The following is a 17,267-nucleotide window of genomic DNA, read 5'->3' as shown; positions in this document are numbered from 1 at the left end:
GAAGATTTTGAGTTTTGTACATTTGTTCTTAAATTTTCTCATAATGTTTTTGATCTATGTGGGTTGTTTAGTGGATTGTAGTGTATTTGTTTCACGTTTGTAGCTTTTTTTTTACTTTTTTCCACAAATATTTGTGGAATGATAAAGTGATGGGTGTATGTTGTATGGCAAATAAAGTGGAGTTGTCCTTATTGAATGGACAAGGTTGAAATAAATAGTGAGTTTATTAAAGCATTTATATCAAAGTAAATAAGTGTGATAAGCTAACTATATTGAAAATGTAAGAATAAAAATAGGAAAAACTAATATATTGTAACATTATAGTACACAAAAGAGAATATATCTTCACTCCTGTACGATTAAGTCAAAAAATTGATTTTTCGGTTAAAATGTAAGTTTATTGTAGCTGCTGTTTTTGTTATTCACAAGTATCTTGCTTGCTTTTTCAATCTTCATATGCTTGAATAATGGGGTTTTCTGAAAAAAATTCTTTACTACAGATATTTCAGGCATTAGGCTTTTCTCTAGTCTGAAGTCTCAAATGGTTGTATATATAAAAAGCTGAGAAAAAGAAGTTGCAGCTATTTAGTTTTTTCTCCAGTATGTACTCTTGGGTAATGGGTATTGTTGGGTATTTATCTTGGGATAAATTAGAATGCTGCAAAACTATTCTATTGCATATTTTGCATGTATAAGGTCTTTTAGTGGTATGGGCTTTAATATAGGTGTATAAGTTGGAATTATGAGAAAATCGTATACAGCATATCTTGCAACTATTTGGTTTAATACTATTTCCTTCGCCACGGGCTGTTTTTCCTGAATTTCGGATTTGATGAGCGGTGGAATAGCTTTTTCTCATTATGACGGGATTCAGAATTGTCTTCTTGCATTAGATAATTAATTCTGTGCTCTAGTGATGGGTATAGACTGTGTCACTACTGGCTCGCTTTGACTGATAGCTTCATCTGTTCTAATAAATCTTGTAGCTTCTCAATTATTATTTTCTTGGGCAGAGCTTCTTCTACTTGACAAAAAATTTGGTTATCAAATTCATTTGGCAAATAGGAAAGTAAAGAACCTTCATGTCTTGGAGCTTTGTGGAAATTCCAGAGAAATTATTTGTTTTATTCAAAATAAATGAAAAGTAACCAAACTACAGAACTTTACATTTCGGGGGGAGGGACTTGAGAGCTAGAAATTAATCAGTGAGGAAGCATCATTCCTTGTAGGTATGTTTTTCTCTTGTCAAGTTTCCTATACCAAGATAAAACGCTTTTGTGTGCATGGTAATTGTCACTTGGTATGATTTGTCTTGGTGAGTAGTAGGGATTTGTATCACTGTTGTCACTAAGATAAGTAATAATCATCACCCACTTTATGATGGGTAGAACTGTGTTAGTCTTCTTACTAGGATGAGGTATAATCATCATTTACTATTTGTGAACTGTATTTATGAAAAATTATTTACGAAAAATAAGGATAGTGAATTATATATTACATTAAATAGGTAAAGAAGGGTGCAAAAGGTGTTTTGACAGTTTTGGGGAAAGTATATATTTCTGTGTCGCCTTCTTTACTAGAGCGAACTATAATTGTTGTTTAGATAATGAAGATAGAGACGATGGTAAACAAATAGGAAGTAGATATAGCGCGGATAATTGAGGTGAAAAATTGAAAAAAAAATAATGGTAAAAATAAACGAAAAATTAGGCTTATAGTGTTTTTTTTTTTTGGGGGGGGGGCTGAAAGAGAAAGCAATTGGGATATAAATAACTTCCAAAAATGTTTCTAGATTCCGAAGCAAAAAAATTAAAAATATAGGGATAAAATTGATCAAAAAGGAGGGCTTTTTAGATATTTTCTAGTGAAAGGGAATGGTATGAGGGTATGCACAACTTCTAAAATGTGATACATTCCAAGTCTGGAGTATATAATTGGAAAATTAGCAAATTTTTGGTTAAAAAAATTAGGATTCTATGGTTTTCTCACGTGCATTTTTGTACAGGACCTAACTTAAAAAATTTGACTTCGAAATGGTGAATTTTTCCCATAAATTGAAAAGGGGACTATCGACATGAAAAGGGATTTGCTATTTGAATTTGAAAAATAGAAGTGATAAATTGTTAAAAGTAAAAAACACAAACAAAAGAAGTAGAATGGCTTAACCTGAAGAAATACGACAATCAAATTCATAAATTTTTAGAAAACCGGAATTATTCTACATGAAATGTTTTTTTGCGATTTAAAATGGAAAAGTAGAACTTTTTAAAAAAGGAAACGAAATGAAGGAAATAGGTTTTAGTCGAAGAAATTTGATCCTTGGCAATTTGCGGATAGCTGTCATCCTTTTCTCTGAACCGCAGAAATAGAAGATCTCTCCAGGTAAATTTTATTTTCTACCATGTGTGATTTCGTGATTTCATAAATAGTAAGTAATGCTAAGTAATCCTCTACTTCACCTTTCTTTACTTCTTTAAGACATGGTGCAGTCTTTTCCCAATATTATTGGACCCTTTACCATCCTTTTACCCTGTCTGAATTTCTTTACTGCGTTATTAGTTGTTCTGGTCTTTTCCGAAGTTCTTCTAACATCTGTTAAGCTCTTACGAATTTCATAGTCCTTTTCCGACATTCTAGGTCTCCTTCACCCTCTTTTTACCCAATAGGAGTTGCTTTGCTGTCTTTTTGCCTTTCTTTACTGTCTTGTTAGTTACTGTGGCTATTTTCCGCCGTTTTTGGTCCCTCCAGCTTCTTTTAAGCTATTTCAACTTTCATAGTCCTTTTCAAACGTTCTTGGTCTCCTCCACGGCTCTTAAGAGAATAAAAAAAAATTTGAAAAAAAGGAAAAAAGTAAAACACCATCTGGAAATGAAGATCTACCCTCAGAATCAGTACTTCAGCTAGCAAGCAAGTAAAATTATATGATCAATATTTGCCGAAAACAAGGTTTATCTTATAATTTCATGACGAAATAATTCGTAAACTGATCGTACGGATAGTTTCATATCTAAATCTCTATCAAATCAAGAGTAAAATCTTGGGCGCGGGGGGCACTGGACCAAGGGGACCAATGCAACTCTGACAAGTTTATTAAAAAAATAAAAATAAAAAAAGAGCGGAATAAGGGTGCCAGAAATATTGCGGGCGAAGGGTCACCCCCTCCTATCCTGTGGATCTGTTCCTGACCTAAATTTGCTTTTAATACTTTCATTAATCTGATTTCAACCAAATTAGCTAGATAATTAAAACAAATAGATAGGTTTATTAACACGAAATCCCTATTGGGCCATTCACAATTTAATTAGTCGCAAACTAAAATTAAGGATTTTTTGAATAGAGAGGTGGCAGGGGCAGTTCAAAAAATCCCCCTTAATATAAATTAATACTGTAAGTTACATTATCATACCCCCACCAATGACGCCCAGAAACCGTACCCTAAATCGACGGGTTCTTAAGAAAGAGAATGAAAAAATCTGCCAAAAAAAGAAAATCTATCCTCAGGATCAGTACTTCAACTAGCAAGCAAGTAAAATTATATGATCAATATTTCCCGAAAACGAGGTTTATCTTATAATTTCATGACGAAATAATTTGTAAATTGATCGTAAGGGCAGTTTCATATCTAAATCTCTAACAAATCAAGAGCAAAACCTTGGGCACGGGGGCTATTGGACCAAGGGTGCCGATGTGACTCGAGGTAAATACGCTCTGATACCAAACTGGCTATGCATGAGTGGCAAATGAAAAGAGAAAAATCAAATAGGTGAAAAATGAGGATCTTGTCAGCCAGTAGCAAAATATGAAAATCAAGCAAAAATTTCGACAAGGACCTCCGCCAAGTCGCCCTTAGTACTTAAAAAAAAATAAGGAAGAGGAAAAAAAACAAAGAAAAAACAACAACAAATCTAACCTTCTTAAGTGAACTCTACGAGAAGAGGAAAGACACTGAATCAAACGACAAAAATAAACTTGAAATCGATGAAAGAGAAGTTACCAATCAGATTGAATAAGTATTCTTTGCCTTACAACAGATTTCGCCTGTCTACAATTTCGGTTTTCATTAGATATGCGGACAGGTTGTCTTAAATTAGACTGGGCGAAAATATTTATAAAGTCTTTTAATATTAAGTTGTTATAAATTGAGCTTAAGGAAATATCTCCCGTGTCTCTATTTATAGCCAAATTTCTATTTACATGCTTTTTTTTTATCTCAAATGCCTCTTTACAAGATTGTAGTAGGCTATTTACGGTAGATATTAAAGTTGCCTCTTCAAAAAGAACTTAATGGTCAGGATTTTCGTATATATGCTGGGCTAGAGCTGAATATGTCGTCCTGGCCGAGTGGGTTGGTGCGCTGGATCCAGATTCAGATTCATTTATTCAAAAATTCATATTCGTCAAAATCTTCAACTTGCCCAAATGGAGAGACAAGCTCGACTACTGGGCAAGACATATAAACAAAATTTAACAATCCTCATTGATATAGAACAAACAAAAAATGAACCACTATTTCATCAATAAATAAAAAAAAGAGTATCTTTAATGAGAGTATTTAAGGTGGAGTAAGTGGAGTGAGGCCAAAATAAAATTAAAAATTAAAAATTTTTACCAACCGTTCTTGCAAGCAGATTCCATTATATAACTTTTTAATCGTCTCTTGACAGATCCTTTTGGTAAATCAACAAATTTATTTAATGAATATTTGTTGGCTATTGATGGGATCATATACTGGAGGTTGAAACGGGGTCTTTCATTTTTCACCAGAGGTAGTTTGTATGGGTGAACACATCTAGTTATCAGTGAATTTTGATGTTTGGACAGTAATATGTTTGGACAGTAATGATGTTTGGACAGTAATTCGGGATCCTTTGTCTGAGAGGACGCGGGTTCGAATCCCAGTGTACCCAATTCTTCAGTTTAGGACGGGGGTCAGTAGCATGACTCTGTAAGCTTAGCCAGAGTCGACCCAGCTCTAAATGGGTACCTGGTGAAATCTGGGGAAGGTAAACAGGAAGGGTGTGCGAAAGCATAGGATGGCTGGCCCCCAACCCCCCATTGCACTTCCTGGCTGAAGGGCCAAGAAACGGAGATCAGCACGGCCAGTACGGACTGTAAAGTCTAATGCCGTATCCTTTACCTTTTTTTTAAGAGCTGAATAAAAGTAAAGAAATCAATTTGGGAAAAAACCGAAATTGCAGACAGACGAAATCTGTTGTAAGGCAAAGAATACTTATTCAATCTGATTGGTAACTTCTCTTTCATTGATTTCAAGTTTGTTTTTGTTGTTTGATTCAGTGTCTTTTCTCCTGTCGTACAGTTCACTTAAGAAGATTAAATCTCAGGGACTTATCTATTGAAATTTTGTGTCCATGCAATCGTTCCCCTAGTTGTTGTTGGGTCCCCCCAATGTAAAATTTTGCACATGAACACGGAACCTAGTATAGGGACCGTTTTATATCCTTTCCCAAGTTGAACATTTTTTCAACTCGGGAAAGGATAAAACGGACCCTATACTTAGTAGTGGTGTCTACAGAGTCCCGTGTTCATGTGGAAAATTTTACATTGGCAGGACCCAAATTTCTATAGATATGTCCCTGAGATTGGAAAATAAAAATGACAACTTTGATTCAGCTCTAGCCCAGCATATATACGAAAATCCTGACCATTTAGTTCTTTTTGAAGAGGCAACTTTAATATCTACCGTAAATGGCCTACCACAATCTTTTAAAGAGGCAATTGAGATAAAAAAAAACATATAAATAGAAATTTGACAAAGTATATTATATATATATATATATATATATATATATATATATATATATATATATATATATATATATATATATATATATATATATATATATATATATATATATATATATATATATATATATATATATATATATATATATATATACTGGCTATATTAATAGGCTTGGTAAAATATTTTGTAAGATATTCGAGTATAAAGAATTTAGTGATTAGTCCCTCAAGTCCCTATTCAAAGAAACATTATTATTTATTTTGAGACTAATTTCGATTGATTTCCGAACCACCTGTTTTATCCCCAAAGCATTACTAATGAGTGAAGATTCTTCAAAAAGTATCGTATGGGAGTGATTATTATAAATATGCGAACCTAAAGCGGAATAAAAGGAGTTATTAGAGCTATTTGAAGTTAAGGCCTTGTCTATCTCTTTTTAATGCTGGTATAGCTGTTTTCGTATAAATAGAGACACGGGATATATTTCCTTAAGCCCTATTTATAACAGATTAATATTAAAAGACTCTATGAATATTTTCGCCCAGTTTAATTTAACACAACCTGTCCGCTTATCTAATGAAAAGCGAAATTGTAGACAGGTGAAATCTGTTGCAAGGCAAAGGATACATATTCAATCTAATTGGTAACTTCTCTTTCATTGATTTCAAGTTGGTTTTTGTTGTTTGATTCAGTGTCTTTTCTCCTGTCGTAGAGTTCACTTAAGAAGGTTAAATTTTGCTGTTGTTTTTTCTTTGTTTTTTTCCTCTTTCTTATTTTTTTGAGGACTGAGGACGACTTGGCAGAGATCCTTGTCGAAATATTTCATACTTTGCTACTGGCTGACAAAATCCCCGTTTTTCACCTATTTGATTTTTCTCTTTTCATTTATTATTTCCTTTCTTGTGTTCATACGTGACTCGAGGTGGGCATCAAGTTCACAAGTTTTATTTTAAGATTAAAAAAGAAAAAAAACGGAATAAAGGTGCCAGAAGTATCTTGAGGGAACAGTCACCCCCTCCGACCCCGTGGATCTGTTCCTGGTCTAAATTGCTTTTAATTCTTTCATTCATCTAATTTCGACCAAATTAGCTATATAGTTAAAATAAATAGATAGAAAGATTTATTCACACGAATTCCTTATTGGTCCACTCATTGTTTTATTTAGTCACAAAGCTAAAATTGAAGAATTTTTTGATTGGGGAGGGGGCAGGGGCATTTAAAACTCTCTCCTTAACATAAATTAATGTTGTAAATTGCCTTATCATACCCCCATCAATAACGCCCAGAAATCGTATGTTAAATCAACGGGTTCTTAGGAAAGAGAATAAAAAATATGCTTAAAAAAGGACAAAGTAAACACAATCTGAAGATAAAGATTTACCCTCAGAATTAGTACTTCAACTAGCAAGCAAATTTAATTATAAGATTAATTTTTCCCAAAGCCGAGGTTTATCTTTTAATTTTATGACATAATGATTCCTATACTGATCGTGCGAGCAGTTTCATGTCTAAATCTCTAATAGATCAAGAGCAAAATCTTGGGCAAAGGGGCCACTTGACCAAGGGCGTCCAAATGACTCGAGCTGGGCACCAAATTAAAAAGTTTATTTTAAAAAAGATTAAAAAAAGAAAAAACGGAATAAGGTTGCCAGAAGTATCTTGGGGGAGGGTCGCCCCCTCCGAACCCGTGGATCTGTTTTTGGCCTAAACTGTTGTTAACTCTTTCATTCATCTAATTTCAACCAAATTGGCTGTAAAATTAAAATAAATAGATAGATAGATTTATTCACACGAAAGCGCTATTAGGCCATCCATTATTTAATTAGTCACAAAACTAAAATTAGGGGTTTTTTGAGGGGGAGGGGGTATGTTTTTAATTCAAAACTTACCTTTCGATTTTTGGATATTTTACTAAAATATTGCAAATATTCTTCGGTCCCCTTGCACATTCAGTCATCAGTCTTTGTCTCTTACCCATTCTATGCTCGTGTCCTGATTTTTTCTTTTTGTCCATTTTGAACTTTTAGCTACAAACCTACTTTTTAATCTAATATCAGATTGTGAATTGACCCCTAACTATAATTTCCGTTGTTACTGAACGTTTATCACGTTCTGAACGTGATAATCACGTGTTTAGAACCACCGTTCTGAACGTGTTTATCAACGTTGTTACTGAACGTTGTTACTTGAACGTGTAACACGAAGAAAAACTGATTCATCGAAACATAAGTTTCCATGTTCGTAAAATAGGGTTCTATGTTTGTAAAATAGTTCGTAAAGATTTTTATGCCAATTTTGCAGATATATACAGAATCGACTGAAGATAAATAATTTTTATTCGTTTTAAGTTTCAACTTTTATCTTTACGTTCATAGGAAAGCTTTGTTTTTGTTGTTAATTGGGTAAATAAGCTACGAATAATTGACCAAATTGACAAGTTTACTAAAAAAAAGAGTAAAAAATAGAAAAAAGGAGTGGAATGGGAATGAGGGCACCAATAAAATCTTGAGGGGCCACGCCCCCTGGATCTGCCCCTAATTGTTATAACTGCTACTGCTACTACTACTAAGGCTAAAACTACTATTATTACCTCTAATCGCACTGCTACTACTATAGCTACTGGTGATACTAATACTTCTAACAGACCTAAGGGTATTGAGGCGAAAATCCTGGGCAATATTGTAACTGTATCGAAACAAATCGACACACAATATGTCCATATAAGTTGTCAAGAGAACGTATCAGCAATTTTGACTGGTTGATGGCATCAAGTTAAAAATTTCATCTTTTGCTGAAAGGGATATTGAAAAAAGGTGCTACGTGCATACTGTGACTAATGTTAATCCAGCTATTGCTACTACATAAGCCAAGGATATTAAGGTGGAGCTTTTCAGGGGTATTTAGGCGGTTGCTGAAAAAAAAAACAATGACCTTGTAAATTGCCAATAGGGTGACAAAGTAATATCACAAATAACAGCTTATATTATCAAGTTACACATTTTCAGGGTAAGTTGTAACAGATTTTAAACTTGCCATTAGACTCTATGTGTATAATTTGATACTACTTCTACGGTTACTGTAACTAATGAAACTAAGGGAATTAAGTTGAAGCATTTAGAGGAGTTTCAATTAAACAAAAAAGCTATACGCATGGAAGTATGAAAAGGGCATATAAGCAATATCATAGGCAGCTCTGCTCTATCATAGCAGATCGTATTATCACTGAAAATTTAAAGGAGCTAATTAGATTGGAAATTCAAAGTTTTGGTACCTTTTTTAAGAGTCAAAAGTGATTGGAGGGCAATGAGTCCACCTCTTCAGCCCATAATCATCCGAACCCTTCCAATCAAAATTTATGATAGCCATTCTTCAGCATAGCTGAATGATCTTGCAACTGTAGGTCTAGGGTTATTGCGTACGTCAACCCCTCACAGTTATGAAATTTGTCCAATATGTTTAAGAACTAAATTTTGCCTTAAGATTAAATAAAAAAGTACTCTGTATATGCTGATTGCCAATAAGACATCTCAGCACTATCCCTAGAATGACTATGGGTATTATGTTCAAACTCCCAGGGCTGCTTCTATTACTTCTTCTGCTCTTAATTTTTTTACCAAATCAAAAGAGTGTAAGTGTAGCCAAGCAGTCAAAGAGAATAAACTTTTTTTTACGAGTGGCATTAAGTTTTATTTTTCAGGTCAACTAGAGGAGGTATAAAACTAAGCTAAACATTACTATTTGTGTCCAGATTTTGAAAAGGGTGTGTGTTGTTAAAAATTGTTGAAAAATTTTCTCCAGCATACAAATAGCAGTTCAAACTACACGTTCTTAAAATAAAACCGAAAAGATTTAAACTTTAATTTAATTTTTCCCTGAAAAGAAAATTTGAATATAAACCGAACAGAAACTATTTTAAAAATTTTCCCACAAAACAAGTTTTTCAAAGAAAACTAAAGGTCGTCATTAAACATAAAATGATCCAAAATAGAATCAAATATTCTACCAAGCGGAAAACTACCACAAATCTGCATCAATAAAAACGAACAGAAGTTACAATACACAACCGAGTCAAACTCAAAACGAGCAAAAATTAACACCAGTAGGGCCCAAAATCCCTATACCTTTCCTAGACCAGAATATAATTAGCACTTTACTGAAAAAAAATTGTTTTCAAATTTTTTCATTTTTATACCTTGAATAAATCAAATATTTTCAGGAAAGTGCAAATCATATTCTGGCCTTTGAAAGGCATAGGGGTCTTGATCCCTACTCGTGTTAATCTCTGCTTGTTTTCGGTTTGAATCGGTTATTTATTGTAATTTCTGTTCGTTTTGGGTGCCCTTTGTTTATTGATGCGGACTTGTGATAGTTCTACGCTTCGTAGATTATTTGATCATATTTTAGCTCATTTTTTTTAATGGAGTTCTTTACTTTTTTTTGAAATACTTATTTAGTGGAATTTTTTTTAATTAATCGCATAAAAGGTACGTGTCCGAGAAGGATAAACATGAGGGAGGAATTAAATTCAAACGGAAGCTTCTTAAATAAATTGAAATTGCTGATGCACTGCATCATGATTTAAAACTAAGGAATGACATGATAATCATGCTAATGCCTGATTCCTCAATCACATATATACAAGCCTTTGCTGCGTACCGAGTGTCAAGGACCGAGCTTCACTCCAGTCTCCCCCTCTCTCTTTTTCTCCCTCTCTCTCTCTCTCTCTCTCTCTCTCTCTCTCTATATATATATATATATATATATATATATATATATATATATATATATATATATATATATATATATATATATATATATCTATATATATAAAAATAAGTTGTCTGTGTGTGGATCTGTGGATGGATCAGGTGACGTCACCTGAAAAAACTGGATCAGGTGACAAAACTGAAAACTGAAAAAACTAAAAAAAGGCAAAAACTACAAAAAAAAACTAAAAACTAATAAAAAAAATAAAAACGCTAAAAAACTAAAAAAACTAAAAAAGGCAAAAACTACAAAAAAAAATAAAAACTAATAAAAAAAGCTAAAAAACTAAAAAAACTAAAAAAAGGCAAAAACTACAAAAAAAACTAAAAACTAATAAAAAAAATAAAAAAGCTAAAAAACTAAAAAAACTAAAAAAACTAAAAAAAGGTAAAAAACTAAAAAAAACTAAAAACTAAAAAAAACTAAAAAAAAGGAAAAAACTGAAAAATAAGCTAAAATAAAGGTAAAAACCAATAAAAAACTAAAAAAAAAACTAAAAAAAGGCAAAAACTACAAAAAAAATAAAAACTAATAAAAAAAGTAAAAAAGCTAAAAAAACTAAAAAAACTAAAAAAAGGTAAAAAACTAAAAAAAATAAAAAATAAAAAAAAACTAAAAACAAGGAAAAAACTGAAAAATAAGCTAAAATAAAGGTAAAAACCAATAAAAAACTAAAAAGAAAAAAAGGAAAAAACTAAAAAAAATTTTCATCTAAAAAACTAAAAAAACTAAAAAAGGTAAAAACTAAAAGAACTAAAAAAAAAAAAAAAATAAATGACGACACTCAAAGAGAAAGCGACCAGGACAAAAGGAATGTTCGATTAGCAATCAACAAAGCACCGGGACACAGGGAGTATAAATGACGACCAGGACATAAGTAAAAAAAAAAACTAACAAAACTAAAAAGAAGGTAAAAACTACAAAAAAAAGAAAAAAAAACTAAAAACTAATAAAAAACTAAAAAATCTAAAAATCTAAGTATATACAGACCGGGACACCGGGATACAAATGACGACCGGGACACAGGGAATATAAATGACGACCGGGACACAGGGACACAACTACAACGGGGACACCGGGGGAAACAGGGGGATATAAATGACGACCGGGACACCGGGACAGGGAATGATCGATTAGCAATCACCATCAACAAAGCTCAAGGGCAATCATTAGAATCATGAGGTATAGATATGAATACAGATTGTTTTCCCATGGACCATTATATGTTGCATGTTCAAGAGTCGGTAAACCTGACAATCTATTTATATGCAAAGACAATGGGACAGCAAAGAATGTTGTATATTCGCAAGTTTTACGTAGTTAAAACCATATATATATATATATATATATATATATATATATATATATATATATATATATATATATATATATATATATATATATATATATATATATATATCTATATTCACAGGTGGGACATAGGGACACAACTACAATGGCGCGTAACTATTATGGCGCGTAACGACTTACGCGCGCGGGGGGGCTTGGGGGGGGCGCGAAGCGCCCCCACCAACTAGGTGTTGGGGTGGCGCGAAGCGCCACCCCAACAGCTAGTATAAATATATATATATATATATATTTTCAAATAGTTTTTTTGAAACAAAGTATGGAAGTTAAAATTAGTCTTTTAAAATTCTTTTTGTATTCTTTTTTGTCTAGGTTCTGTTTGAATTCCCCTTGGTGTCCAAACTTTTTCAAGTTAGGTGAGTTTCCTCGCCAATATGTTTCCCTAACTGCCGCGATAGCTGTGGTACCTACTCATGAACTCTTGGGTATGCCTCTTTTTTCAGACAACTCGGCACTTCAGCACAGAAAAGCTAGATAGATAGATATATATTTTATTTCGTGATCAAGCCAAAAACAGGTATTTCGCATAAAAAAAACACCTACACATTACAAAAAAGAAAAAAAAGAGAGAAAAAAGAATACGCATTATCTAAAACAAAACATAAGCACTAACTAAATGTCAAGTCTCTCCGTGCGGGATAAAAATCTGTTTACAATAGTCCGAACTCTATTATTTCTAATTATCAGCGATAAAGGGAACAGCACACTTATTTCATATTGACTTAATTCGAACTCCATTACTATACGTGCTCTACATTAAACAGTTCAATCAAATAGAAGATGACTCTACGTTTCAATTAGACCGCACAAGCACAATGGAAAGTCAGCTTCCCCAATCCTATTCAAAAAATTAAGCAATCTACTATGCCCAACTGTGTTAATTTGCTATTTGGGGGGATTTCCAGTCATCTTTATTTTTAAAAAAAAATTCAGCAAAGCTAGGATTTGCAAATAAGATGTCTAAGTAAGAGTATAGTTCATCAGTCTCTCATATTAACCTTTGTCCGTCGCTATAGTCCGTTGACACTTAGTGATATTCACTGAAAAATGGCATTTCCTAGGATCCGAGTTGGGCTGAAAACCTGGACCGTATCTAAAGCACAAGTAAGATGTCTTTTCATTTGTTCTGCAAAATCAAATGCTAACAAAGGAAATAGGCTTATCCTTCTGATTATAACTCTTCAGTTCTTCTATTCTTAATTTTCTATATTTTGTTCTTTCTGCATAACCAAGTTTCGATAAATATTAATAATGGACATAAACAGCATGAGTTGACAAAAACGAAACTGAACTATTAAAAATGAAAACTTTGCAGCTGAAAAAAAAAAAAGATAAATACGATTGTGAACTTAATGATGTTCTTCGGCTTCGAGATAAAAAATTCTCTACCTTAAAACAAAAATAATCGTTTGGCAAAAATTTGATAACAAAATAAAAATTCTTAAATATTCTTTAATGCATATTAAAATCGATCTATGAACGTTTGATAGCAAGTGATCTAATTTAACATAATTTGATTAAGATCTTGATCAGATCTTAATTTGATTATAAATTAACCAAGTGACATATAGCAATCGCAAATTCTGTCGGTCTGTCGGTCCCGGTTTTGCTACTTTAGGCACTTCCATGTAAGCTAGGACGACGAAATTTGGCAGGCGTACCAAGGACCGTGCCAGATTAAATTAGAAATAGTCGTTTTCAAGATTTTACCATCTGGGGGGAGTGGGGGTCCCATTAATTCGGAAAAAATAGAAAAATTGAAGTATTTTTAACTTACGAACGGTTGATCAGATCTTAATTATAAGATCTGGTCAAAGGCATAATTTGATGTGAGAGCTTACAAATATACTGAAGTGAATATACTCACGTTACGAATCCTGAGATAAAGGCATGGTTTCAACACTTCGATTTCAGTTTCGTTTTCTAGTCGAAAATCAAGTCCATAATTATTCTGAGCTGAACACTCTGGATATTCAGGAAATATAATTTCTTCATGGTTACAAACTTGGGTTGTATTTCTAATTGATTCTAAAAAGCGAATAATAAGTCATAGGTTAAAAGCGATAAATCAATTAAGATAGTAATTCAAAAAATTTAAATTCCTCCTAATTCCTTCTCAAAGAACATCATCAAAACTGTATAGTCGTACGAAAAAGGACACAAAAGACACTTCAAATATTTCCCTCAACCCATGTTCCCAATTCATGTTCCCATGGGAACATGTTCCCATGTTCCCATATTAGACAATGAATAATACTTCATGAATAATACAATGAAAATACTTCAAATATTTCCCCCAACTCAAACATGTTCCAAGTTATACTGAAGTAAATTTAAGTCCTTCCGCAGTTATCAAATCTTACTTGCTTTATTTGAAACCATTTTTTTTAAGTAGTATCTTTTGATCCATCACCTCAAGAAGACACAGAGACTAATGTCATCAGCATAACATTCCTCATTTGATTGACAATCTTATCAATTGTCCTTTATCCCAAGACGTAGAAGCAAGGTTATAAGTATTAAAGTCCATTTTGCTTCATATGAAAGCTGACAACTTATGTGGGGTTTACCTCACAAAATACTACAAAGTAAATGAATTCCGAGTGCACTACAATAGGTAGGGATAGAATATGAGGACATTCTATGAACCACAAGTACCATCCCTTTCTCTACATTTCTTAGGGCACCTGCAACTGTAAATGACACAGCTGTCAGGCGTGTTAAAAATATAAATTTAGAGCTCTAAAATAGGATAGTTCTAGTTCTAGAGCTCTAGCTCTAAAAATAGAGCTCTAGTTCTAAAAATAGAACTAGGAGTTTTCTAGGCCACGGACATCTCCAGACCTGATTTTAGTTCAGTAAACAGGTGTAATAAGTAGTCAGGGGGTTTTAGTTTTAAACTGGCCCATAGCCACTACTCTTTTCTTTCTTTAATGACAAGATGACAAAAAAGGATTCACGACAATCCCCTCAAGGCAAGACCCAGGGGCATGTTGTGTTATAGGGGATTAATTTTTAAAAGATACAGGTGTTTGTTACATAATGTTTCTTTGAGTGTTAAAAAACCTTCAGGGGTCCTGCTAGATCGGGATTTCCTTGATTGTTATGATTAAAAATTACGAGGGGCCGTCAAATCAGGATTTCTTTGGATCTTAAATCATAGTATCTTTGTATGTTTAAAAAAAAGCCTTCAGGAGTACACCAAATAAGGATTTCTTTGATTGTTATGCAATAGGGTTTAGATGTTGCGTAATAGGGAGTGTTTTTCTTAATAAAACCTACGAGGGCCAGGACAAACCTTCAGGGCCAGCTAGTGAGGAACCTTCAAGACGTAGAACACTACCAAGCACTTCCACCAGGCCCCTAGCAACCAATTCAACCGAGAACCCTAGCAAGCAATTCCAACAGGGCTCTAGTAAACTTTTCTACAATGGGAGATCCTATCAGTCAATGACGGCTTTATCGAGGAAATCCAACGAGGAGCCCCCTAGCAACAAATTCCACTGGGGTCCTAGCAAGAAATTGCATTGGAGTCCCTAGCAACCAATTTCAAAAGGCTCCCTAACCTAACCATTTGGAGCCCTAGCATCCATTTTCACTGTGTGCCCAAGCATCCATTTCCAATAGGGACCATAGCATCCAATTTCACCAGGGCCCCTAGAAACCTTTTCCGAATAGGGCCCTAGTATCCAATTCCAACGGTGTGGCCTTAGCGAGCAATTCCACTCAGCAGGTACTTGTTAAGTAATGGGTTTTGTTTACTTTTGGCTGTTCCATAATAGGACTTGTTAGAGTCCAATATTTAAAGGGGGGATCCCAGATCATAACTGAGGGGGACACACACTTGGGTTGTTACATAATACTTTAAGAGATTTTTTCTTTAGAATCTCATTTTGCTTCAGGTTTTATTTTTCTGAAGGATTTGGTTTTCTTTGAAAGTTTTTTTTTTCTTTCAAGGCATTTTTCTTAGGGAACATTTATAATCTAAATATTTGTTGTCCAGTTTAGGATTTGAAAGAAATAGGGCTGTCATGGAAAGGAGCGCTAGACAGGTGTACTATGAATGCCTTTCCAATATTATGATTGTGGGATACTTTATACACCTTACCTATTGCACGCACGGAGAAATCCCTTCACACCTAATAGAACATTTAAATAGTTAACATGTTTCCATAAGGATGCAATAATTGACATGCAGGGCGAAATCGATTACTGGAAATTGCTTACATTTGATACGCAACCGCATGCTAAGCAATTCTTTAGAGCATGTTATAAGATAGTATTGGGGCTAGTTCATAACGCATATTTTTAGTAGGCGAGTTTTCCACTCCATTGAAACTTGAATATGTTATCTGAGATGAAATAAAAGCAAGAGTATCATTATGGATAGAATATGGTAAACCTTCCTATATGGCCAAAGTCTTTCTTTTCCTCTTCGCTGCACAGAATTTAGCACTAATATTAAAGACAATCTTAAACGAGCATACCTATGTAAATGGGCTACAATATACGTAACTTATATTAGTGAAATTCTAAAGAATGATGACTGTTGTACATACATCTCTTATAAATAAAAATAAATTTACAAGTATTATTAAAACACAGAAAAAATTAGTTAAAACGCAACAAACGAAAGAAAGAGACGTAAGAAAAGCTTATAAAGGATAAAATCACAAGCAAAAAGAACCAGGAATTAAAGAAAGCAATTCCTGCAGGAGCCATAGCATTCACACCCACTGGACCCATTACTTTCATTTGCACCAGTCTCATAGCATTCAGTACCACCGGGTGGCCCCTAATAGCCAATTCCAGTGGGGGCCCTAGCAATCAGTTCCACCGAGGGATGGCAAATTTCAGCGCCTACATATATCTAGAAATATCCAATTCTTTTCTTGAAGCAACTGGAGTGACTTCTAAAGGAGATAGAAGGGAGATTTATTTTTACCCAGAATTGAATCTCCCGACGTGTGAAAAATGCTAAAAGATTTTCGAGCAGTAATGATGGTCTTGAGGTGCTTAAGGACCAAGATATGTGATTTTTTTACAAGCGCCTACACAATTTTTTCAAGCCACAACTGAATCATCTAGTTATTCCAAGCGTTAAAATAAACATCTATTTTGTAGGACTACCTGCACTCTTGAAAAACGAATGCACCAACGTACTGCATCACTACCTCTGAAACTAGAGGCTCAAAATGCGCATAGTTCTTTCAATAATTCTACGCAATTTTCAGAATTTTTTTTTAGAATTTTCACCCAATAGTATTTTGGACTTCTTTTGGCTAGGAATGTTGTTTTACATCAAAAAAAGGCAGAAAACACGCATTGATGTGAGACATTCTTTTTGGCTAACATAAATGTCTTAGCC

The 17,267-nt window shown here is 33.6% G+C and overlaps 1 protein-coding gene across 2 annotated transcripts in view; it reads right to left on the bottom strand.

The window, feature by feature from the left end:
* Positions 1-17,267, bottom strand: part of LOC136031836 (uncharacterized) — a 74,472-nt gene that overhangs the window by 30,463 nt on the left and 26,742 nt on the right. For both annotated transcript variants that reach the window (XM_065711671.1, XM_065711672.1), the window contains exon 3: positions 13,767-13,927. In XM_065711671.1, the coding sequence (XP_065567743.1) occupies positions 13,767-13,927 (161 nt within the window). The remainder of the gene's footprint in view (positions 1-13,766; positions 13,928-17,267) is intronic.

Source organism: Artemia franciscana, chromosome 10, assembly GCF_032884065.1.
Source record: "Artemia franciscana chromosome 10, ASM3288406v1, whole genome shotgun sequence".
In the NCBI taxonomy this organism is placed as follows: domain Eukaryota; kingdom Metazoa; phylum Arthropoda; class Branchiopoda; order Anostraca; family Artemiidae; genus Artemia; species Artemia franciscana.
Note: the sequence above shows the minus strand (reverse complement) of the source record. Positions and strands in the feature narration are given on the sequence as shown.